At 31.4% G+C, this 27,590-nt stretch overlaps 1 protein-coding gene and 1 long non-coding RNA gene across 6 annotated transcripts in view; both read left to right on the forward strand.

Annotated features, from left to right (window-relative positions):
• Positions 1-5,572: 5,572 nt before the first annotated feature.
• LOC123264566 (calpain-7-like) overlaps positions 5,573-27,590 on the forward strand; it is a 30,834-nt gene continuing 8,816 nt past the window's right edge. The window contains exons 1-2 of one of the 5 annotated variants that reach the window (XM_044727875.1): positions 5,573-5,724; positions 5,973-6,201. In XM_044727875.1, the coding sequence (XP_044583810.1) occupies positions 6,009-6,201 (193 nt within the window). In that variant the 5' untranslated portion in view covers positions 5,573-5,724; positions 5,973-6,008. Of the gene's footprint in view, positions 5,725-5,776; positions 5,884-5,972; positions 6,202-12,863; positions 12,901-24,141; positions 24,312-27,590 lie in introns of those variants that run through there. The other 4 variants (XM_044727872.1, XM_044727873.1, XM_044727876.1 and 1 more) reach the window with 4 other exon arrangements.
• LOC123264567 lies at positions 20,730-21,062 on the forward strand. Its single transcript, XR_006509373.1, has 2 exons — positions 20,730-20,820; positions 20,972-21,062. It is a non-coding gene; the product is annotated as an uncharacterized LOC123264567 (long non-coding RNA).

Consider the following 27,590-nt stretch of genomic DNA (forward strand, 5'->3'; position numbering starts at 1 on the left):
GTGCTATGATTATTATTTCCAAAATTATTGATCTGCTATATTGAACGTTTATTCCTGCTATTGAAGGTTGTTGAGCTTTGTATAACACAAGTATTATTTATAAGCATGATTAACATGTTATTACTGTTAATTACTATCCGAACAAATACAGTTTCACTGTAAAAAAATCGCGCCAAATCCACGTTCATAAGACTATTGAGAAAAAAAATTTGTTTTTTTCTTTACAAAAATATATAAAATAAAAAAATTAAAAAATCCAAGTAACCGATATGATTACTTATGATTTTCGGAAATTAAAAAAAATTTTGTTATAAATTTAAAAATTAAGAAAAAAATTTTGGAACGTATTTAGTGTGCGCGGTTGCAAAATATTTTACTTTTAATGAAATTCGTAAAATCTATTTACTAGGACTTTAAAAAAATTGAAATACACAATGACGCACACCAAGTACGTTCCAAAATTTTTTTCTTAATTTTTAAATTTATAACAAAATTTTTTTTAATTTCCGAAAATCATAAGTAATCATATCGGTTACTTGGATTTTTTAATTTTTTAATTTTATATATTTTTGTAAAGAAAAAAACAAATTTTTTTTCTTAATAGTCTTATGAACGTGGATTTGGCGTGATTTTTTTACAGTGAAACTGTTTTTGTTCGGATTTTAGTATTTTTTGTAATTATAATGAAAATTTACAATTGATAACAACTTAAATCTCGTGTTGACTGCATTTTTTACTGCAAACTATCCCCTTGAAGCTACAGTTTATGTAGATGTAATTCTAGTGCACTTTGGCGGCCGTAAATGTAAGCTGTGAATTACTTTTTTTAACTGTAGTTGCGTATCTATAGGAGGATTACTATGCATTCTCGAATTATTTAGTCTGTGGCAGATCACTTTGCCCATCGAACAAAAGTCAGGATCGAAATTTTTGCGTTGCTATAGTTTGTGCTGATTAAATTTAATAATTTCAAGTAGATTAATTGTTATCTATATATATATAAGCGAAATACCACTCACTCATCACGAGATCTCCGAAACTATTCGCCCGATTGACTTGAAATTTAGCATAGTTACTCCATTCGTGATGTAGACGCTCACTAAGAACGGATTTTACGCAATTCCTAGCCAAAATGAATTTTTCGTCTACCATCACATATGCCCTCCCCTCCCCTCCCTCTCATTCTTCTCCTCCCCTCCCGTGCCCTATAATCTTTCCCCTTCCCTATATCTCTCTCTTTTTTTGGGAGCGAAATATCATTTTGACCCTCTAATCTAAGAAACCATCAGTGGCACCCGTAAATTATCGAACTCAACCCCCCTACAACCACCCACGCTAATCAACCTTTGCCATGGTTACCATTGTCATGGTTATCGTTGCCATGGTTACCGTTGCTATGGTTACCGTTGCCGTGGTTACCGTTGCCATGGTTACCGTTACCATGGTTGCCGTTACCATGGTTACCGTTATCATGGTTACCGTTGCTATAATAACTGTCAAAATGATTGATTTTAAATTTTATCGATTGACTGTTGGGACAGTAGGAATTCATAATCATACGTTTTTAAGAAAGAATAGCTAAATCATTAATAACTGAAATAACTTATATGTATTGGAATAATCATGAAGGATGAACTCGATTATATCATAACACAGATAAATTAAACATAAATATTATCAAGTTGATATTGTTAAATGATTATACTGATTTTAATGATTAAAATTAAAATGGTAAATTGTGTCTGATGCGTCTTCTCTAAAATTTTACAACGATATCGTTAAATTATTATAAAAAACGGTCGATTTAAGATAATTTCTAATAAAATGAGTAATAATAAATATATTTTTAATACCACTTAATTTGTTATGAATTTATTAATAACTAGCTGATACCCGCCCGCTTCGATAGGAATACAATAAATTTTTATGGTGGGACCTAGATGAAAAATATAATCCAAATGGTTAATTTCAAAAGATAATGAATATAAATTTTGAATTAGAGAAAAGTGATTGTTTGTGATGACCGGTGTTAGCGAGTATTAAATATATGAGAAAAGTATTTTATTATTAACATTTTTTAAAATTAAAAATTATTGACATTTTTAAAATTAAATAATACTATGAAGCGGAAAAGAATAGGAGTTACGGATAATTATTACGTGAATCGTTCCAACATTCACGTAACAGAATAATTGGAGGAGGAAGAGATTGAGAAAGAAATAGGAAGGACCTTCTTAATAAGAGTTTACAGAATATGCGAGAAAAAATTCAGATAGCTCGGACAGGGATTCGAACCCAGAACCTTCCGGTGACATGTCGGCTACTCTACCATTTGACCTATCCGGTCTAGACTAAATGTTTAGGATAACATTATTATAATGGGAACGCATCTCACTACACAGTACGTCATGGGTGATGCGGAAATCTGTCTAATGACAGATTTACTGACTAACTGACCCATTGATTGATTGATTATTAATAATAAAATACTTTTCTCATATATTTAATACTCGCTAACACCGGTTATCATAAACAATCACTTTTCTCTAATTCAAAATTTATATTAATTATCTTTTTGAAATTAATCATTTTGTTTATATTTTTCATCTAGGTTACAACATAAAATTTTATTGTATGCCCAGCGAAGCGGGTGGGTATCAGCTAGTAAGTTAATATAATTAATTAATAACAGTCAAATAAAGTATGAATTACTGTTATAATATACAATTTAGGAAAAAAAAGTACCGTAGAATTAAATAAAATTTTGCAACCTCAAAATGCCGTTCTGCTTACAGTAAACACAGTCGGTAGTCTGGCGCTCCGTTTACAGCAGATTTGAACGGAACTTGGCGCCAGATTCTACCGAATCTGTGGATATTTATTTTGATTTTATTTTTATGTATCTAAAACTCTGTACATCATTCACTAATTATAAATGTACAGTAGCGCTCAAAAGTATTTTGACAACATAAAATTTTTTAATATTTTTTTAAAATAAAAGCCTATCGGAAAATGTATTGAGTATAATGTAGAGTAGTGTAATTGCGACTATTTAAGCGTATCAAATTACAACTTGTTTGTTTACACACCGCGCCACCGAACGTACTTGACTTACCGTGAGCTCAAAAGTATTTTGACACACATTTGACTTGAAAAACTCTCGCAGATTACTTGTTCCTTAGTTTTTATTATTACATATATTTACTTGTTGTGGTTACTTCAATATGCCTAAGTGCAAGGAATATTCTAGTGATTTTAAAAAAGCCGTTATTAATGCATTAAAACAAGGATTGAAACAAACAGAAGTTGCTCGTTTATTTAAAGTGTCTCGACAGTTAGTTAGCTTATGGAATAAAGTCTATAACAAAAGAAAAACTGTCGAAAGTAAGCCTCGAACAGGCCGCCCAAGAAAAACTTCTTCTTACATCGATCATATTATAAAAAAGTTATCAGCAAATGATATACGGATGTCCGCTGTAATGATAAAAAATGAATTAAAAGAAAAATATAACGTAGATATTCATATTTCTACTGTTAATCGACGCTTAAAGGTTCTAGGGTTATATGGCCGAAGACCGGCTAAAAAACCTTTAATATCGAAAAAAAACAGGAAGTCTCGTCTTGAGTTCGCGAAACGGCATATATCGTGGTCAAGTTTAAAGTGGTCTAAAGTTTTATGGAGTGACGAAAGTAAATTTAATTTAATGTCATCTGATGGTATCAAGTACATTCGGCGTCCAGTAAACAAAAAATACGATTATCAGTATCAAATACCCACAGTTAAACATAGAGGTGGTAGTGTGATGGTTTGGGGATGTTTTTCACGGTCTGGAGTTGGACCATTAGTTCGAATAGAAGGAAAAATGGATCGGTTCATGTATGCAAATATATTAAAGTCTCAGATGTTACCATATGCTAAACATCACATGCCAACTAAGTGGTATTTTCAACAAGACAATGATCCCAAACACAGATCAAAGCATATTAGTGACTTATTAAATCGTGAAAAAGTTAAAGTTCTTGAGTGGCCAAGTCAAAGTCCCGACTTGAATCCGATAGAAAATCTCTGGGAAGAATTGAAACGTAGTGTAAAAACCCAAAATTATTCAAACAAAAACGCTTTGTTTGAAACTCTAAAAAATGAGTGGGATCAAATTCCAATAAGTCGATTACAAAAATTAATCGACTCAATGCCGGAGCGATGCAAGGCTGTCATAAAGGCCAAGGGATATGCTACTAAATACTAATATATTTATTGCTGTAAATTATAATTATGCGTTAAATTAGTTTTTTTTCAAAAATGTCAAAATACTTTTGAGCCACCATTTTCCTAATATTTTAAAAATTAAACTTTCTTTTATTACGAATAAGAACCTCTTTGACACTATTCTGTAGTTTATTCAAAAGGTGTTAAAAAAATAAATAAATGATTATTGTGTTTCATATTTATTTTTAATTAAACCATTAAATATATTTGTCAAAATACTTTTGAGCGCTACTGTATATTTGATGATGGTTCTGAGGGAGCCTAGGCTCCAGAATCCAATAAAATTATTATCTATCTATCTATATATATATATAATAAATAATAACATTAATTATTTAATTAATATATAAATCTATAGAGTTTATAATCTTTAATAGGTTTTAATTAATTATAACTACACTTCCAATCGAGATGAAATTTTTTATAAAGTATAGAGAATACTTATAGATTTGAATGATAGGCCGACTGTTAAATTTATTTTGAATAATAATATCTAGATAGCGTCAAAAAATTATGGATAATTCATAACTATCTAAAATCATAATTTTATGTTCATAAAATTTATCAATTAATTTATCTAAAAATTTAGAGTATCATATAAGTATTAAGGCTCTGATTGGGTGTATATTCCTAAGTGCGCTGGCAGCAGCTATAGCCCATTGTATTTATGCTGTGCTGCATAGCAGCTACTAATAGTGCATTTGAGAATGTACGCGGTGTATAAAACTTTAAAAGATTTTCTTCAAAATTTTTAAGTAATAAATTTCCTAAAGGTGAATAAAGTTTTAAGAAATTAAAGGAAATTCTTTCGATTGAATAATAATTAATTTTGATAGTGAATTTATTACGTAGCAGAGCGTTTTTTTCAAAATTCTTCTTTGTCTAGGTGAGAAATATAAAGCTGCAACCGTAGGGATCGGCTGTTAAGTCATATTCATTCAACATGTGTGAAAAAAAAAATTTGCATCAAAAAATCATATAGTTATTTTAATAATATTCAAAAAACAAAATCCGATTTTGAATCATCAATAAAATTTGCAAGTGATAAAAAAAATTAAGAAGTCCTGATTTTATTTTTCTCATTACTTTATAGAGAAGACTTTATCTTGGATTATTATAAAGCGTTCGCAATGATTAGTTAGATAATTTTTTTTAGAAACTTCATTTTATTTGATTCTCAAATTTATTCGAAACGTTGCTAGAAAAATACAATTTCTAAAAACACATTGATAACTGCCTAGCCTTGATACAAATTTGAAGTCACCGCTCAATTTACCAGTGATATCACCTTAAACATATATATACAGACATGTCGAGTATGTACTTACATACAGACAACAGTTTCTTGGTTTCTTTCGTAGAAGCATGATATTTATTTATATACATCGATTGTTGCAGTTTTCAATTGTCATATATCGACCAAGTTCATACTTATTAAAAGTTACTTATATCAAAAGGTAAGATTTGTAAAAAAAAAAAAAAAAAAAAAAATTATTTAGAAAAAAAAAAATGTCTGTTAACCTTAAACAATGATCTTCATTGCTAACCAAAGTCTCCGATAACATTATTAATTAACGTCTGTTATAAAATTTTCATTTGTAAATTGTAACTCGAAGATTAGTTTTATTAAGTGTTTGTAAAACATCAGTGTGTACAAATAGTTTTTTTTTTTAATTGTCAATGAATAAATAAATTTTTTTTTCAGTATTTATTGGATGAATGTTTTAATTATAAATTATTAATGGATCCGAATTTCGAAGGTGCTAAAAAGGCTGCTTCCAAAGCAATAGAATATGATAGTGAAAAACAATTTGAAAAGGCTTTGTGTTGGTATGAGGTTACTATTAAATTTCTCCATAAGTCACTCACTCACACTAATGTATCCTCAAAGCTAAGTGAATATCAAGATAGAATCAAAGTTTTAAAAGCACTTGGTAAGTATAAATTTAATTCATCAAATGTAAACTAAACGTAATTTTGCTTCTTGACGACTTTTCGTCTCGTTGATTTGACTTCGGTGAAATTTAAAATTTAATGTTGATTTTTTTTTTTTATTTCAAATTTTCTTTTCATTATCTTCCCATAGAGGGCCTTATGTCAGTTTTTTCGTGTAATTTATTTTTGTGTCAACTTTATATTAACAATAGTATTTACGCACTCGTAACTGATAATAAATGAACATCATGGTAGCAAACGTCTGACGATTTTTGAAAAATGTATTATTTACTTACTTATAACAGAAATAATAATACAAGAAAATGAACTTAGACATTTTTAGAAACTCTTCCAGTGCAATTTTTCTTTACAATCAGGTTTAAAATTACTTCAAAACCCTCTCTCTCTCTCTTTTTAATTTGTGGCTCGGACCGCTAGGTTCATTTAGCCGTTGTGTATAGTATCTTTTAAGAATGTAGCTTGTGGCAGATGGATTTCACTGGATTTTTACTTCTTGGTGGAACCGCTAGGTTCGTTTGAATATTGTGAGTTTAGTTAATTAGAGATGGAGCTATATGTTCACTTTGGCCTTGCGGATAAAGTTGTATAGTAGGTAGACATGGCTAGGAGCGGGATTTTTGAGAATAAGATGTAAGTCAATGGGAGGTTTGAAATTCAGTTTTTCTAGCGCTTTGAGTAGGGCTGGGCGGTGTACACTGTATAAGAGACAGTTCCAGAAGAAATGGTCTAGATCTTGAGATGTATGTCCACAATCACAAACAGGAGTTTCAGCTAGGTTTTTCCTGTAGGCACTGGCGTTGAGATTATAGTGGTTTAACCGCATTCGGCAAAAGGTTGTGATTGCTGGCCTGATGATGTCTACTTTTCTGAACCATGGCTTACTAAAGTTTTCGTAGTAATGCTGAAAGTATTGTTTACCTTTAAATCTGCTGTTTAGTCTTAGGAGTTTATCCACAGATGATTTAATTATATCAGAAGAGTGCATGTAAAGGTCGGTGTACGGAATTTTTGTTTTTAAAGAAACGTTATTTAGCAATGTAGCTTCTCTGGCCAGAAGGTCAGCTTCTTCGTTGCCTTGGATTCCTATGTGGCTTGGTATCCAGGTTAATTTGATGACTAGGTTTTGCTGTTGGGCTTGGTTTAGTTTATTTAAAATCGAGGGAATTAAGTAGTTTTTGGAGTTAGTTGGGTCCGAACCGATTAGGGTTTGTAGAGCACTAAGGGAGTCTGTGAAGATAACTGAAGATTGAATTTGATGATTTGTGATTATGTCTATCGTTTTACTTATGGCAAGGCATTCGGCGGTGAAGATTGAAGAGAATTTATTGATGGCGTATGATAGATTTAAGTTTAGCTGAGGACAGTGGATGCCTATGCCCACATGTTGATCTTTTGTGGTTTTTGAGCCATCGGTGAAGAACAAGGTATCCGCTCTGTGATGCTTGTTGACAAATTCGTTGAATTTATTTGAGACTGTTTTATTAGCTATTGTTTTAAAGTTTGTACCTGATGTGATGTCGGTTATTGGTGTGTACAGTCTGATTGTATAAGGGTATTGGTATGCTGTTGGAAGACGGTGAGTGTGAATTATTGATTCAAAGTTTTTTAGTTTTTTAAAGGCTTTCAAGAGGGGAAATTGGCATTGTATATTCGGGCTTCTTTTTTTCTTGCTTAATATGTCAGAGAGTTTGTCCAGTTCTTGAGTAATGATTGAATTTTCTAATGAGAAAGCTTTTAGTATATATCTATTGGTAAGTTCGTCGAAACGTAGTTTGATTGGAGTAAGACCAGTTTCAGCAGTTAAAGAATTAATTGGAGTAGAGATTCTAGCTCCAATGGCGAAGCGCATACCTGCATTTTGGATTTTGTTGAGTTTATCTATTTGTGTGTGGTTTGATGTATTGAAGATATGACATCCATATTCTAATTGACTCCTGATTAAGGACTTGTAAATGTTTAGCAGTAACATCGGGTCGGCACCCCACCAGGTACCTCTAAGCGCTTTGATGATGTCCAAAAGTTTCTTAGCACGAGTGATGATGTGTTTAAAGTGTGGTTTAAAACTGAGTTTATTATCCAGTTGGATACCTAATAGAGTAACTGTAGTTGAAGGGTGTATTTTCACGTTATTTATTTTAATGTACAGATTGTTGTTAGAGTTTGTATTTATATTTTTGTTGGTGAATATAATTACTTGAGTCTTGGTAGGTGATAGATTTAAGTTTCTTATTTTGAGATATCTGTGTATTCTATCGACTGATGCTTGTAATGAGTTAAAAGCTGTATATAGATTTTCGTCTTCACATTCAATTGTTAGATCATCTGCAAATTTTCTTAAAGTGCAAGAGGGAAGAATTTCGTGGATAAGATCGGATATATAAAAGTTAAAGAGGAATGTGCTGCTTACCAGTCCTTGGCCAGTCCCAAGGTCCACGTCTACTGGTTCTGAGAGGGATCCATTTGTTACGAAGTGTAGCTTCCTGGTTGTAAGTATAAAGTTGAAGAATTTTATATACTCAGGTTGTAGGTTAGTTTCTCTTAGTTTTTTGATAAGGATTTCTGGTACCACGTGGTCGAAGGCACCTTCTATGTCTAGGAGGGCTGTAACTAGGTATTTGTTTTTAATTCTTGTCTGGTAGATTTTGGTTGTTAGAATGGCTAAGTTATCCCAACAGCTTCTTGTTTTCCGAAAGCCGTATTGTTCGTTTGGAATGATGTTCAAGTTTTCCGCCCACCAATTTACTCTGTTCATTATCATTTTTTCGTAGATTTTTAGAATACAAGAAGCAAGAGATATTGGACGGTATTTACCTAGGTTGTTTTTCGGAAGTAGAAAAACCAGAATTTACCTCCATGATGGTGGATAGTTCCCTGATGTGAAGAAAATATTAAAGCATTTAACTAGAGTTTCAATAATCGATTTTGGTATTTTTTTTAATATTTCGTAAGAAATTTGGTCGAGACCCGGGCTCGAGTTGTTTTTAGAGTTTTTAATTATTCTTGTGAGCTCTTCTAGCTCAAATGGTTCATTCATGAATTGTAGGCTATGGTTTATGTTGTCAGTTGTGTCATTTTCTTGGTCTGAATCTAAGTAATTTAATGATGATATATAATCAATAGTTTCTTGAGATAACGAGGATATAGAGCTATTTTGACAAAACGAATTTATGTATTCTTTCCTGTATATTTCGTCCTGGGTATTTTGGGTAGGAAGTAGTGTAGGTGTATTCAGACTTTTATTTTTGAAAGATTTGATTCTGTTCCAAATTACCTGCGGTGGTGTTTGTCTATTGAATGATTCGCAGAAGGACTTCCATCCTGCTTTTTTTTCCCTTTTTAGTACTCTTTTTGTGTGAGCCTCTTGTTGCTTCATTTTTAAAAAGTCTTGATATGATCCTGTTAATTTGAATGTTTTATATGCTTCTTCTTTGGGAAATAGCATCAGCACATTTTTGTGTCCACCACGGAGCTGGAGTGTGCTTTCTAGGTTTAGTTTTTGTTGGTTTGTTGTTATTTTGCTGTTGGTTGTTTGATTGTCCTTTTGGTAAGTTTTGGGATTCAATAGCCTGCGTGATTGTGCTAATTAGTTTATCATACGTTCCTATGGCGTCAGGGAGGTTCGAGGAGATCTCTTCTGATTTGTTTTCTAAGTGGTCTTGAAAGTCATCCCAATTTATATTTTTGAGGTTAAATCTGTGTTTGAAAGTGTTGTGGGGTTCAGGGTTTACGTTTATAGATAAAAGTATTGGATAGTGATCACTACCCATTGCATCTTCAGCTACTTTCCAAGAGCAGAGCGTGGCTATACTATCAGATACTAAAGTAAGATCTATTGCAGATTTGTTTTCATCAAAGTTAACGTTCCTCGTTGGAGAGCCATCATTTAGGATGATTAGGTCATTCTCGAAGGAGAAATCTACGACATTTGATTCGCTTAGGCAGTCATTGTTGCAGCCCCATGCTGTATGGTGTGAGTTGAAGTCCCCACCCAGTAAGATTGGGTTGTTATTTGCGTTAGTGGAATCTATGATATTACTTAGATGAGTTTTTAGAAGAGTAAAAGTTGGGTGTTTGTAAATATTTACTATACAAAGTTGGCCGTGAGTGGTATTAATTTTGATAGCTAGAGTGTCAAGTTTGTTGTCAATGCAATATAAATTATCAATTGTTGAAAATTTTATATGTTTGCTAATGCATATAGCAATACCTCCGCCTTTTTCTAGAGTTAATCTGTCTTTTCTTATGATGTTGAAGTTTTTTAAAGTAAATTGGTTTTGTGGTTTTAGCCATGTTTCTGAAAGGATTAATAAGTCGTAATTATGCATGATATTTTCAAGATCCCCTTTTTTATTTAATACACTGTGGCAGTTCCATTGAAAGATTTTTAAGCTTGATATTAAGTTATGAGCCATTATTCTTGCGAAAGATTTAAGCTCGATTGTGAACTTGTGATTGCGTTAAATTCTTCAGTTGGTCGATTATCTCCAGGGGATAGAGCTGTGTTTAGTAGATTACAGGATTGTTGAATGGTGGTAATTTGTTCTTTTACTCCAATTTCTTCCAATTGTGGTGCGAGTTTGTCACTAATTATTGTTAGTACGTTGGTGATTTGATTTAGTAGATTTACAATTAAATTTTGGCTGATTAACTCTGGTTGTTGGCCTGGGTTTTTTTTAACGGGAGTCAGATTAGGTAGTGATGCAACTAGTTGGGTTGAAGTTGTAGGTGTTGATGTGGAACTAGAATTTGAGATTGATTTGGGAGAATTGATGTGCGAGTACAAATTTTCTTGAGAATGGTTAGTGAGAGTAGAGTTAGTATATATTTTTGTGTGAAATTTTCTGTTTCTTTCTTGTTGGAATTGTTGGTTATTCCTATACTGGTCACTGTTTGTTTGAGCTGTAAGCTTCTGTGGTTTTTGATGGCGAAGTGCAGCCGTAAATGATCTATTGGTTGTTTGAAAATGTCTAGTTTGGTCTCCTAGATGTGTAGACGGGTTTTGAATGGGTAAAGTTGGTCTCTGGATGTGAGGAAAATCTGCAAGATTATAAGTGCTGGGAGCGATTGGTGTTTGGTTAAGGCTCTTGATTGCGCCCTTGGCTTCTGAGTAGCTAATATTATTAATTGCTGCATAGTTGTGAATGTCCTTGAGATGAGCAAGAATTGGACAGATTGAGCTTAGAGATACATGATCTCCTTTACAATTTATGCATTTTGGAGGTGATTCGATAAGTGGACAGGTGGTTGGATCAGGATGATTTTCACGTGAGTTACCACAATGATTACAGTTGGGTGAATCTTTACATTCTTTGGCTGAATGGTTGAAACGTAGGCAGTTTGTACATCTTTTGACTGGAGAGGTGTATATATAGACTTTATGTATAGCATTGAAAATACTTACTTTGTTTGGACGAATTTGTCCTGCAAAGGTTATTTTGACGGATTTAGAAGGAACATATTTCTTTTCCTGATTCTCTAGTACAGCTCTTTGACATCTAGTTAGAGAGATGATTTCGACTATTGAGTTTAGTCCTTCTTTTAGGTCTTCCATTGGAAAATCGAGGGGAATATCTTTAATTATTCCGTGGCATACCATTCTGTGAGTTGGAATATAGGCAATGAGACCTCTGGTTTTGAAGTCTGGATGATTTTTTAAATTGTTTGCAGCGTTTTTTGTGTGAAGAGTGATGGCGACTTTTTTACCAGCTTGTCGAGTGTTTTTAAGATTTTTAATTTCATTATTTTTTTTGAGTATTTCTGTGATAGTTTTGCATAGAGATAGGTAGTGAGTAGGAGCTCGTATTGTGCTGTCTGGATCTTGTTCAATGATTAATTCATACGGTCCTTTGTTATCTTCCGGATAGATGTTGTCTGTTGGAAAAGTAGCTTGAGCTAGAGGTGGTGAGAGGCTTTTCTTTTTTGGGTTATGGTCGTCTTTAGCATTTTCTCTTTGTCTTTTGTGGTTAATTTCGTTGTTAGTATTTGTGTGAAGGGATGGTTGTGATTGGATCTCAATTGTATTGCCTATATCCATAGTCTCATCATAAGTGAAGTTGTAATACGTATTTTGGTCGTTTCCGTTTGTATTCATCGTGTCTAAAAGGTTTTGGACCGCTTGTTCACTTTCGATTGCTTTTTCTTGTACATAATTTTCAGTTGACAAATTGTTGTTCATGTTGATATTAGGATTAGAGTTAGAATTTATGGTTTGAGTATTTGTGCGCAGCTGTGAGATAGATGAAGAGAGGTTAGTTTTATTTCCGGGCATGGGGCCGAAGCTTCAGCCTTAAAAAGTATTTAAAAAACACAAATTTTTATTTAAGTATACTGATTCGGCCTGGTTTGTAATAGGAATATTTTACTGTTGACCTAATGAGGTCAATCTGTGTTGTTTTATTAATTAATTGATGAGATTAATTATAGAAAAGTAGTCAGCCATGTGCTGAGATGTGCTCGCTTTGAGTGGTTAGACTCGAATCTCTACTTCAAAACCCAATTATTTACTGTGTATGATTTCTCTTATTAAGGTAGTTCTTTCCCAACCTATAGTTTATGCTACTGCTGTCTTTGTCACTCGCTAGTGTCGTCTCTCTTAGGGGCTATTGCTCACTTACTTCCACGCATGACTTTATTTGTTTACTTTACTAGTTTATCAATGATTACTAAAAAACTATGTGGTAGGGAATTCCAGAATTTTGTAGGGTAATTATACATGTATTAATCTAAGTAATATTAGTTTTTCGTGAAATTCTTAAAATTTCTTCAATACAAAAATAATAAAACTTCGCGGTTTTCTCTCTTTTTTCCCATACCGTCTATGTAAAAATGTCATTTTCAATTGCAATTATCTTCGGTTAGACGTGGTAAATCGTCTCTAAATTTTAACAGCGTGTGTATTATGTATTTAAATACTTCTATACGGAGTTTGGGAGATTTCTTGAATTTTTGTTTTTTGGGCCCAACTACTTTAATCAAAAAAAGTAATTGAATTTCAAAAATTATTCGACCAAAAATCATGAGACTTTTTCAATAAATTAACTGACTCAAAGAATGCATTGTTGTAAACGCAAGAAGTTTAATTTAATTACAACAGAAATTTAATTACAACAAATCTATCTGTTTATACAATGGTTATTTAAAATTTTTAAATCGTTCAGCCGAGCAGTTAAAAAGTTATTTCAAAATACACGTCATACTCGCACACGCACATACATTTGTAGGAACAAAAGGCTTTCAAAAAAAAAAAATCGCCCTGAAACTATTTAAATAATAATTTTGAAAATTGCAATATCTTTGAAAAAATGTAAGAACTTTTCTGTTTTCTTAATTTTATTAGTAATGTAATGGTATAGTTTCTTTCATAAAAAAAAAAAAAAAAATTAAAAGTAGGGAAATTATATATTTTTTACTTTTTGGTTTAAATAATTTTTTTAAATCCTTCAAAAAAGTTTTAAAATTACTTGCGTTTTTTTTTCTAGATATTAATCCGTTAAGTAACTATAAAAATACCTGAGTTTTAAGATAAATCAACAGAAACAGATTAATGTTTACAAACTAATATCATAAGAAAGATTCGATTAACGTAAAACTGTAAATAGATTTTTTTGAAGAAGATTTAATTTCTTTGTAAATATGTGGCTCTTAATTTCTTTAATTTAACTGTCGGAAAGTTTTGAAGAATGAATATGTTTTCAAAAACAAAAAGATAAAAATGCAGTGATTAACTTCCATATTTGTACACAACATTTTTATTAAGTACTAGCAGTTCGCCCTGGCTTCGCACGGGTATTTAACAAAAATTTTAAAATTAATTATAATACACTGAGAAAAAAAAAATTTTTGTCCAGAAAAAAATTTCTTGGCTCAAGAATCGTTTAACCCTTTAACGGTCGAGCTTGAATCCCTACTCCCAATTTATGTATCTACTAAATTATGTATCTACTAGTGAAGTTTAATTTATACTTCACCGAGCATATTTTTGAAAAAAAAAAATTTCTAAAAATGTTAGTATTTTTTCCGAGTCTTAAGGTGCGATTTCACGATGACGCTTGACGCCAGCTTCGAGCGTCGAATTCGATCACACTGTATAATTTCGATCAAAGCGCCATCTAGATAAAGAGCAGTGATAAAGCTGAAAATTCTGAGCTTTATTTAATTGACGCTTATGTACTATTTAATTAAATTAAAAATATTATTTATTGTTTATGAAACATTAAAATAAAAAAAATATAATGGATTTCGATGAGGTAAAATCTATAGCTATTCTTTATTCTAACCTATTGATATCTATAAAAATATTAATAAATATTCCAATATTCATTAAATTATGACACTAAAGTTGACAAATGTTATAAATTTTTTTAGAATTTTATAACAGTGAAATTATTATGAAAAAAATTTAATAAAAAAATACCGCATGTGAAAATTGAAAAAAGTTATTAGCGGAAATTGTTTAAGTCATTTTTTTTGTTGTGATTGATTTGTCATAAAAATTATGTGTTGTTGTTGTTGTTGTTGTTATTGTTGATCCAAATAGGTTAGGGTATAACATAGGCTGATAAGTAAACTTTCGATTTTTCTTACTTGTAAAACTAGGGTCGTTTATTTCGTCAAAATGACGCTTGACGCTAAAAGTTTGACGCTGCTTTTTATCTAGATGGCACTCTAATCGAAATTATACAGTGTGATCAAATTTGACGCTCGAAGCTGGCGTCAAGCGTCGTCGTGAAATCGCACCTTTACGAAAAAGTCAGACCTTATAACAACTTTCTCGAATTATAGCATTGGCTGCGTTCGTTTACTAAGTTCTTGCCAGATCTTAGCATATCTTGTAGCAACAACTTAAAGTAACTATATTATTTTTTTAAAAAATCTATAATAAAACAAATGCAAGGTAAGGTAAAAGCCCCTATATATGATCATGTACCAGTATATGATCACTCCATGTATTTGTATACCTATATTTGTGAGTATAGATATACAAATACATGGAGTGATCATATACTGGTACATGATCATATATTGGGGCTTTTACCTTATATTTATTTAAGTGTGTTGTTGTATAGCCCCAAATTGGCTATAGTAAATATATTGAGTTCTTTTAATTCGCCCGTTGGAACGCTGTAGGGCGTTCAACTCGCAGTAAATAGATTAAGGCGGGAGAGTAGATTTAAATTTGAATAATTTAAATTAAATAATATACTATGCGAGACATTAATTCTTCCCAGTCAGTGCTGCTTTTGTAGGAATGGAAAAATGAATTTTTGGAAATCTCTAAAAATTAATTTGGAAATTTATAAAAATCTACTTTGATGTTAAAGGAAAAAATTATAAAAGAACTTTCGTAAAATAATAAAAAGCTATAAATGGAAACACGTAAATAAAGAAAATGGCTTATTAGTAAATCTGTAAGTTTGGCCAACTAAAGAAAAATAAATCTCTATTTTTGAAAATTTCTTTTACTGGAAATATTATTATTTGGTATAAATTAAAAAAATCTAAATATAGTATATTACATACCTAGGCCAGTAAAATAAGAAAAGTCTCAGATCACATGTAATTGTTGGCCGAGGCGAAGCCGAGGTTGACAAACATGTGATCTGAGGCTTTCTTATTTACTGGCCAAGGTGTGTATACTATTTTTCTGCTCGACGTAGCCGGAATGTGGCAACTTTGTTTAGCGCAGCAGCCAGAAAGTTGCTACTTTCCGGCCGGAGGGCAGAAAAATAAATAAACTTCTGTGTAATTGGAAATTTATCAATTGCAAAATTAATAAAAAAGAGTATATTATATAAATGGATATCTTTTCAATATTCCGTTAAAATAAAAATAATTCTCACTTTATGGAAAATATAATTTTCGAAAAAGCTTACGTTTGTACTATAGTATTTACGGTAATTAAAAAAAAAAAAAATTAATTATTAATAAACATATGAATAGACGTCCGAACGATTTTATGGAATTTTGCAGAAATGGAATTCAATATTTTTAAAAACTAAAAAAAATTGAAATTCACATGAATGGCGATCAATAAAAAGAGAATCGGTAAATATGTAAATCTCTAAAAATAGAAATCTCTCAAAATGTATCTGTAAAAATGGAAATCTTTAAAAATGGAAATCTTTTAAAATAAATTATCATTTTTTTTTTTATAATTAACGAGAATTCCCAATGACTTTGAGAATTTCTTATCCAAAAAGAAGTATCGGGGATACCGGAAGCTCGACTACTAAGACATCTTCTCCGACAGTTCTCGCGGAAAACGCTAAAATACATTTTAAATCATCAGTTATCATGTAGTGAGGTATCTAGCAAACTGGAAGCTTCACTACCAAGACATCTTCTCCGACGGATCTCGCGGAAAACGCTAAAATACATTTTAAATCATCAGTTATCATGTAGTGAGGTATCTAGCAAACTGGAAGCTTCACTACCAAGACATCTTCTCCGAAAGTTCTCGCGAAAAACGCTAAAATACATTTTAAATCATCAGTTATCATGTAGTAAGGTATCTAGCAAAATGGAAGCTTCACTACCAAGATATCTTCTCCGACGAATCTCCCGAAAAATGCTACAATACATTTTATATCATCAGTTATCATGTAGGGAAGATATCTAGCAAACTGGAAGCTTCACTACCATCTTCTCCGACAGTTCTCGCAAAAAACGCTAAAATACATTTTAAATCATCAGTTATCATGTAGTGAGGTATCTAGCAAAATGGAAACTTCACTACCAAGATATCTTCTCCGACGAATCTCCCGAAAAATGCTACAATACATTTTATATCATCAGTTATCATGTAGGAAAGATATCTAGCAAACTGGAAGCTTCACTACCGTCTTCTCCGACAGTTCTCGCGAAAAACGCTAAAATACATTTTAAATCATCAGTTATCATGTAGTAAGGTATCTAGCAAAATGGAAGCTTCACTACCAAGATATCTTCTCCGACGAATCTCCCGAAAAACGCTATAATACATTTTATATCATCAGTTATCATGTAAGGAAGATATCTAGCAAACTGGAAGCTTCACTACCAAGACATCTTCTCCGACAGTTCTCGCGGAAAACGCTAAAATACATTTTAAATCATCAGTTATCATGTAGTAAGGTATCTAGCAAAATGGAAGCTTCACTACCAAGATATCTTCTCCGACGAATCTCCCGAAGAACGCTATAATACATTTTATATCATCAGTTATCATGTAGGGAAGATATCTAGCAAACTGGAAGCTTCACTACCAAGACATCTTCTCCGACAGTTCTCACGGAAAACGCTAAAATACATTTTAAATCATCAGTTATCATGTAGTGAGGTATCTAGCGAACTGGAAGCTTCACTACCAAGACATCTTCTCCGACGAATCTCCCGAAAAACGCTACAATATATTTTAAATCGTCAGATCATGTAGTGAGGTATCTAGCAAACTGGAAGCTTCACTACCAAGACATCTTCTCCGACGGATCTCACGAAAAACGCTGAAATACATTTTATATTATCAGTTATCATGTAGGGAAGATATCTAGCAAACTGGAAGCTTCACTACCATCTTCTCCGAAAGTTCTCGCGAAAAACGCTAAAATACATTTTAAATCATCAGTTATCATGTAGTGAGGTATCTAGCAAACTAGATGAAGCTTCTAGTGAAGCTTCCAGTTTGCTAGATACCTCACTACATGATAACTGATGATTTAAAATGTATTTTAGCGTTTTCCGCGAGAACTTTCGGAGAAGATGTCTTGGTAGTGAAGCTTCCAGTTTGCTAGATATCTTCCCTACATGATAACTGATGATTTAAAATGTATTTTAGCGTTTTCCGCGAGAACTGTCGGAGAAGATGTCTTGGTAAGCAGTTTGCTTCACTCAACCATGACAACGATGATTTAAAATGTATTTTAACGTTTTCCGCGAGATCCGTCGGAGAAGATGTCTTTGGAGTGAAGCTTCAGTTATACTTCATGATAACTGATGATTTAAAATGTATTTTAGCGTTTTCCGCGAGAACTGTCGGAGAAGATGTCTTAGTAGTCGAGCTTCCGGTATCCCCGATACTTCTTTTTGGATAAGAAATTCTCAAAGTCATTGGGAATTCTCGTTAATTATAAAAAAAAAAATGATAATTTATTTTAAAAGATTTCCATTTTTAAAGATTTCCATTTTTACAGATACATTTTGAGAGATTTCTATTTTTAGAGATTTACATATTTACCGATTCTCTTTTTATTGATCGCCATTCATGTGAATTTCAATTTTTTTAAGTTTTTAAAAATATTGAATTCCATTTCTGCAAAATTCCATAAAATCGTTCGGACGTCTATTCATATGTTTATTAATAATTAATTTTTTTTTTTTTAATTACCGTAAATACTATAGTACAAACGTAAGCTTTTTCGAAAATTATATTTTCCATAAGGTGAGAATTATTTTTATTTTAACAGAATATTGAAAACATATCCATTTATATAATATACTTTTTTTTTTATTAATTTTGCAATTGATAAATTTCCAATTACACAGAAGTTTATTTATTTATTTAGATTTTTTTAATTTATACCAAATAATAATATTTCCAGTAAAAGAAATTTTCAAAAATAGAGATTTATTTTTCTTTAGTTGGCCAAACTTACAGATTTACTAATAAGCCATTTTCTTTATTTACGTGTTTCCATTTATAGCTTTTTATTATTTTACGAAAGTTCTTTTATAATTTTTTCCTTTAACATCAAAGTAGATTTTTATAAATTTCCAAATTAATTTTTAGAGATTTCCAAAAATTCATTTTTCCATTCCTACAAAAGCAGCACTGACCGGGAAGAATCAATGTCTCGCATAGTAAATATTTAATGAATTTAAAACGCTCAAATTATTTTAGTTTAATTTAGATTTGCCTTGCGCGCAAATCTATTATTTATTATTCAATAGGTTACAAAATAAAAAGTACCGACAATAATTTCGAAAAAGGAAAATTTGCGTAGTGTACTACAGTCTTGCTTTTTGATAAGTCCCTTCTTGTTCCTTGGTTTTCGACTCCCCTGGTTGAGATGTTCGTACCTTTGGAGTGGGAGAGTCCCAGAGGGTAGTGAGGGTAGTTGCGTGCGCCTCTGCGACTCCTGTCTTAAGCAAGCATCCCTTCTCGAGTTGGCAAAAATGGGACTATGCTGCGATGACGTCACGGCGACTCGACATTCCCAGACTATATGCAACCCGCATGGATGCTTGGTTTTTATGACCTAGTCTTGAGTACTCGAGCAATCCCTTTTTTAAGCGAACGTTTTGGAAAATAAGTTACTTAAAGGATTATGATAATAAAAAGAGTAATAAATAAAGATCTACGGGGTTTTCCCAGCATTGTAAAGAGTATTTCCAAAACGTTCGGCATCTTATCCTAAGTGACCATTACATGTCTAAACTAACTGGACAGTACTAAAAGTTTTTATAAGTTTTTCCTTGGGAATTTCCGGTAATTATAAATTCGTCTACACCCTAAAATTTATGATAGAAAATTTCCCATACTTAACAATAGAATTTAAAATAGAAAGGTTTACAATTTTTTAAAGATTCTTATTTTTCTTACCGATACTATTACAAATAAAATACATATATTTTAAATCTTCCTGGGTTTTTCTCGCTATCATTTATTGCAGCCATCTTTTTTATATGTAATTCTATATTAATATATAGAGAGCGTTGTGATCAATCCTTTCGGATTCACAACAGTGTCTAAAATTAATTTTTTGGTAGATAAAGTTAGCCCTGCTCAGAACTTAGTAAACCTGAACGCAGCCATTAACCACCGATTAGATGGGGTAAAAAAAAACTCAAAATAAGGTTTTCGAAATATCCAGGTTTGATTTTTTGCAATAAAATATATTCGCTATGAGTGTGACAGCAGCGCCAGTCAAAATATGAACTACGGGAGGCTGTCAGAGTATGTTTTTATACGTATGTCAATAGCAAGAAACATAAAAATAAATAAATTTTATAAATAATTGTAAAAAAAAAAGTTATAAAAAATATGTGACAATTTTATACACCGATAGAAGGATTTGTTTGTTAATGAATATTTTTTAACTGTTAGCAAATATTTATTTAAAATCAAAAGCAAAAATAGCATTTTCTTTTGACACTTTTTATAATCCTATAGCTGGAATACATGATAATAATTCAATTCACTAAATAAATTAACCTTTTTGATATTTATAAATACAAAAGATAATTATGAGCTATGATAGAATTCGGTATTTTACAATAAACGTTATTATAATGTAATATAATTAATACAAATAATTTATAAAAATGATTTTTGTTTATGAGAAATCTTCATATCATATGATATTACAAGCAAAACAAATTCACTCAACAAAATATTTATTAACTGTTAATAAATATTCGTTAACTATTAATAAATAGTTATTAACTATTAATAAATGTACTTTCCTACCAAATAAATATTTATTGAATGTTAAAAAATATTTATTAAAGTTTAATAAATTAAATAATTGTCTTCAAATAAATTAAATTATTAATAGTTAATAAATCCTTTTATCAGTGTAATAATTGCAGTTTTGTTTTTTAGTTAAACGAATCAACAACAAGTACGTATAATGATAAAAAATAAAAAAGATTGCAGTAAATATTTCTGCTGGTATTTTTTAAGACACAACAACTCTGGTGTCTCATTTTTTTTTAATTTATTAAAATTAAAACAAAATAAATACTTCCACGTGTACTTACTTACAATTTTAGGAATAATAGCCTCCCGTAACTCCGAAAGTAACCACTGCGAACGCTTCAGTCGATTTCATTTCCCCTACCATGGCTTCACTCAGAGCGAATATCTTCCCTGATAGCCAGCGCTTTCTCAGTAAGTGTTGACTTTCAGCAGTTACGGTTAATTTATCCATCAAGTTGGCGGTAATTCTTCACTCAACAACAGTTGTAAGCAAATTGACGGAAATCTACGGCCGCAACTTGAATACAAGTTAACAATCAAACTTGTAGTTAAATTTCCTTTCAACTTTACTACAATTTGACGGAAATACTTGTACAGCAAGTTTTGACGTCTATTTGCAGAGTAAGTTATAGGTAACTAATAGGTAATCGCTCGCTTTGCCAACTCTTTCCGTCAAGTTTGCTTCAAATTGCGGACGTAGATTGACAGTAAGTTATAGGTAAGGTGGCTATCAGGGTTGCCGTAGAATTTATGGAGAAATTATAATTATAAAATCACAGAAAATTTTTAAGTAACCTACATTTAAATGGCGTCAGAAAATTTGGCAACGTTGTGTAGCGCGCGAGCTTCAAGGTGCAATTTCATGCTGACGCTTGACGCGGATTCTTACAAACTAAACAATGTTTAGTTTTGACGCTGCGTTAATTTAAGATGGCGCTTCAGTCGAAATTATATACTGTTATAATCTGATCCGATGTTTAGTAAGTTTTTACTGCTGTAGATGTCTCAATATTATAGTTAGATTCGGCTCAGATCGGCGGGCTCTTTAAAATTCGCTAAAGAATACGAAAGTATTCCTGTTACGGACTTTCGTGAATAATAATTAATATTATTATTAATTTATACTAGTTAGGATGAGGATTTGGCATTCGGTATTATGAATGATGAGATTTTATATGCAAGTTATATGGGATATATTGTAAGATGTTTCATATTCAGGAGTTACTTGCTTACTGCTATATCTTAATTTTCCTAAGTTTTACATCGAGTTAATAACTTATTTTAGAGGGGAGATTTTAGCTTTAGGGTTGGATTTATTATAAGAATGATTTCTAATTGGTCGATTTCTTCAAGAGTGGGACTCAAAAGTAAAAGTGACGCCTTCGCTTAATTTTCTCTCGGAAAAGTGAAACTAACCATGTGTTTAACACATGGCGTCGTAGTCGTTGTCTGGTTAGAAGAAAAGCCATAAAAAAGGGAATATTTAGTTTAGCCTAGGATAATAAAGTCCTTTATTCAAAGTCGTAAATTGTAGTATTTTGCTAGAGTCTCTAAGAAACAAAGATGTATTTGTTATTTAAGATTTTAGTTTCTCCTTTTTATAGCTTTTTCTCTGAGATATTATATTTTATTTTCCTCTCGAGTGACCATTCTATATTTAAGTATTCCATATGTTTTATTTTCTTTGTTACGATGTTCTTAATATTATTCTTATTATTTTTCTACAAATAATTATTCTTATAATTATATTATTAATCAATTATTTGTCTGATTTGAATTTAAATAAACCGCTAATTTATATCCTATGTAGATGGCGGCATGTGCTGCTACATCACAATACCATTTAACCTCATTTGACGCTCTAAACCAGCGTCAAACGTCAGCATGAAATTGCACCTCAGACCATTCAATAAATTAAAACTCAACTTTAACGCGCTTATGTCTTTCATACATACTTATTAGTTAATTAATTGTTACCAAATTTTCATAATTCATAATTGAAAAATAAAACAATAATTAAAAAATACTAGCATTCCTGCCATGAGATATTAGAATGTTATGGTTTTGTGACTAAACATTTTTAATTAATTTATTTATCCACAGATTCGGTAGAATCTGGCGCCAAGTTCCGTTCAAATCTACTGTAAACGGAGCGCCAGACTACCGACTATGTTTACTGTAAGCAGAACGGTATTTTGAGGTTGCAAAATTTTATTTAATTCTACGGTACTTTTTTTTCCTAAATTGTATATTATAACAGTAATTCATACTTTATTTGACTGTTATTAATTAATTATATTCACTTATAACAATTAATCTAATTGAAATTATTAAATTTAATCAGCACAAACTATAGCAACGCAAAAATTTCGATCCTGACTTTTTTTCGACGGGCAAAGTGATCTGCCACAGACTAAATAATTCGAGAATGCATAGTAATCCTTCATTAGATGGGAAACTACAGTTAAAAAAGATATTTCACAGCTTGCATCTACACCCGCCAGGGTGCGCTGGAATTATTTTTACATAAACTGTAGTTTCAAGGGGATAGTTTGCTATAAAAAATGCAACCAACGCGAGATTTAAGTTGGTACCAATTGTAAATTTTTATTATAATTACAAAAATACTAAAATCGAACAAAAACAGTTTCACTGTAAAAAATCGCGCCAAGTCCACGTTCATAAGACTATTAAGAAAAATTTGTTTTTCTTTACAAAAATATATAAAATAAAAATAAAAAATCCAAGTAACCGATATGATTGTTTATGATTTTCGGAAATTAAAAAATTGTGTTATAAATTTAAAAATTAAGAAAAAAATTTTGGAACGTACTTGGTGTGCGTCATTGTGTATTTAAATTTTTTTAAAGTCCTAGTAAATAGATTTTACGAATTTCATTAAAAGTAAAATATTTTGAAACCGCCCACACTAAATACGTTCCAAAATTCTTTTTTTCTTAATTTTTAAATTTATAACACAATTTTTTTTAATTTCCGAAAATCATAAACAATCATATCGGTTACTTGGATTTTTTTATTTTATATATTTTTGTAAAGAAAAAAACAAATTTTTTTTTCTTAATAGTCTTATGAACGGGGACTTGGCGCGATTTTTTATAGTGAAACTGTTTTTGTTCGGATTTACATTGACTGCAAAAAGTTAAACATGGCTAAGGTTATATTGTGCAAATAGAAATGTAAACAACCGAAATAAAGCGTTGCCAAATCACGGACAGGTTACTAACAGCTGATTTACAAGAGTCAAATTAATTTTTGTATTTAACTATTTTTTTTTTTTTTGATTATCAAAATTTCAACAATTAATGCCTCATATACTATTTATTTTTTAATTTTAGGAATCTTTATGGGTTTTTTATTTTAATTTATCGAATATTGACTACTACAGTTGTTGTGACTCAACTGGAGCGAAAGGACTTCCTTAAACAATATTTTTGATATAAGTGCTTTTTGAAAAGAATAGTAGTCGATTCTTTCTGTCTATTTTAATTGACATATGCCTCCATATCAACAGTTACTATAAACAATTATCCTTACTGTAACTATGGAAGCTTTTTTCATATCTTCAAACTTTTTAACATAAGATATTGTTGTATGAATATTTTCAAGAAAGTATACCCGTGTAAAAAAAAGATGTCACAAAAATGTCCTAAGCGGGAAGCTCCAAAATTGACACAATTTGGGACTATTTTGTGACATTTTTGTGACACCGGATCAAAAATCCAAAATATAAGAGTTAAGCATTCTTAAACTCTCATGAAAAATTTTTTTCAAACTTACGTCATTTTTTCAACTCATTTTTGTGACTACTTTGGAACATATTTGTGACTATTTTGGATATGTTAGTGACTATTTTGGGACATTTTTGTGACTATTTTGGGACATGTTTGTGACTATTTTGGGACATGTTGGTGACACATTCACCTGTGATATTTGTACACTGATAAAAAAATTGACTTGACTCAAGAGCCAAAGTCTTCAACCAAGAATACCATTTTGAAGAAAATGATTTTCTTGAGTCAAGAGAATAAATTCTTGAGCTAAGAAATTATTCTTGGTCTAAGAAACTTTTCTTGAGTCAAGAATTTATTCTCTTGACTCAAGAAAATCATTTTCTTCGAAATGAAATTCTTGGTTCAAGAGTTTAGCTCTTGAGTCAAGTCAATTTTTTTATCAGTGTAATAAGGATTCACACACGATAGAAGTGGAAACTTCAGTGAATCGACAAAAAGAATGAGATGAATATTTATAACAAGGGTAGGACTAATTACAAAAGTTGGTAATTGTTCAAAAATAAAAGTATTTTGATTAATTTTAAAAAGATATTTTTATATTTTATTTAACATATGTTACATAATCTATTACTCAAGTTCCATATTTTCAGTTTCCCAACAAATGATACAAGAGAGGCTTATGATAACTAAAATACGATACAAATATTTTAGTTTCAATTTGGTTGATATTTGGAACACTGCATCTATTACCGTTTTTGATCTTTGTAGTTGATTGAGTGCGATTGTTACACATTTTTTAAATAAAATGTTGTATCGAGAAAACTTTCAATCAAAAGTGGAAGCGCTGTATCTGATGCAAAATTTATGTTAAAATCGCCACTTAAAATCATCGGAATTTTTATCATAATTCTTTTTGAGAATTCGCGGATACCTCTGGGGGTATATTTGATCAAATTTTCATGTATAAATTCAATAACTGATTTTATTGATTGGTTGGGAAAGATGTAATTGTTGGCTACGATCAAGAATTAAATCTCCCTTGGTCATTTCTGCTCTCACAGGCATTGCATATTTCTCCAACTTCTCGAAAGCTGAACAGACAATGATTCTGGCTGTTGTGCATTGAGATCCATTTGTTGGCGTAACAACACGAGGCTCCATCATTTTACGTTGTGATAAATTGCTACTCCGCCTGCCTCGTAACGTGGTGCTTTTGTAATTAACAACAATATTAAAATTTGGAATGTCTACTAATATCTTCATTATTCATCCATGTCTCCGAAAAGAATTAAAAAATTTGACGATGACACTATATTGTCATGTTGCAGATCTTGTACATGAAGGCTCGTAAAGCTTTGACAGTTAAGGTAAACAGTGACATCCCTTTTCTTTTATTTAGAGAAATCATATAAAAACATTTGTAATTGTCTCAAGTCGATTCAAGTTCAGCCTTCCTGAAATTCATGTTGTAGATCACCCATTGTAGATACTGACGCTCTTCGGCCATGGTAAAATTTTTTATCATTTTTTTTTTGAAACGAGATATAAGCCGTTTATTGATGTAACTCGTGATAATGCGACGTACAGGAGTTGTTGAACGTGTGATTTATCATATTCATATACAATCTCACCAAAAGTAGCTCCCTGGGACTTGTGAATCGTCATTGCACACATGCAGAGACTAATGGGAAATGATTACGTTTTACAATAACGGTTTTATTAGGGCAATTACTAGTGGTATAGATGATGTTCTTGCGATCTATTGGTACCTGCCAGTGGATGAGAAAGATTATTTTTTGAATTGATACTTGCTTTGCCTTTCTTCTCGAATTTTTCTCCGATTTTTGGAGATTCTGGAAATTCTAGCCATAGAGAAAACGACCTATCTCTCCTTTGGGTCATTATATTCCAATGAAAAGTAATTTTCCCGTCGCACCATTTGCTAATCCATCTGATACATCGATGTTAGTTGATGTTATCATGTATGGTTTGTTCCAAAACCAAATGTAATTTTGATATGGCAAACCTCACTGTATCCCAATAGTTGACATTTTTATGTAATTTTTGGACGCATAGAAGTTTGCTGTTCAACATTTCTACATCTCAATATATATATCCAGTTGCCTCTGTATTCACTTTTTCTTCTATAGAATTCCAAAATTTTTATTTGTTGTATTCAGCAACTGAATGCGATTTATTAAAACAATCGTATACCGTCTGGACAAAGTCTCTCAGCTTCTTCTTCAGAGTAAATCCGTGACTCAATTAAATCTAGCTCTTCCTGATCTAACAACTGTCCATTACCAATTTTTGTTAATATTGTTGCAAAACTTTGATTAGCTTGTCGCATAACTTCGTTTAGTTCGAAAATTTTCGGAAGTGACCCAAATAAATCGATGGGAAAGAAAGTTCTTCGGCATGTTCATCAAAAATTATACTTTTGGGAATATTATATTCTCCAGGAGCGATCCGTAAATACATATCTTCATTCCAAAGTAGAGTTTTCTGTTGTGCTGTTAGACTCTCTTCGACCGGTATATCTTCACTCATTTCTTCTAGATCGATTTCATTATTACTATTATTGTTGAAGAAGCTTTCATTAATTTTAATATCGTAAAATAAATAAAGTGGAAGTTTGAAGCAAATACTGAAGTTTTCATGCACTTATTCGTCCTTTTATTAACCAGTCCCATTAAATAGCTTGATCTATGCATTATTTTTCTTTTATCGTATACGTTAATACAGTAATCATCATCGACATTATGGGGTAAGAGTTTTACCATATTGTTTACCTCGACTGGTACATTAATGATTTGTCCATAAATCTATATATTGCCCATGAACATGTCGTAACCGTCGAATTTGCATAAATGGAACTCGTGGTGAGACAAAGTCTTCTTCCGAAATTAAGTCATGGTGGTAAAACCCTCAGGTATTTTTTCATATTTAAAACCGTTATAAGTAGACATTATAGGAATCGCTCTCTTCCCAATTGCTTGGTAACACGTGTTACACAGTAAAATATCTTCAACTGTATTGTAATTTTCAACTATTACCCTTAATAATTGTTCATCTTCAGCACGTGGTGATTTTAAATCTAACTTAAACCACAATCGATCACAAACGGAGCACTTATGACCAAACATATTGTTTAAAAACT

Source organism: Cotesia glomerata, linkage group LG5 (genome assembly GCF_020080835.1).
Source record: "Cotesia glomerata isolate CgM1 linkage group LG5, MPM_Cglom_v2.3, whole genome shotgun sequence".
Lineage (NCBI taxonomy): Eukaryota > Metazoa > Arthropoda > Insecta > Hymenoptera > Braconidae > Cotesia > Cotesia glomerata.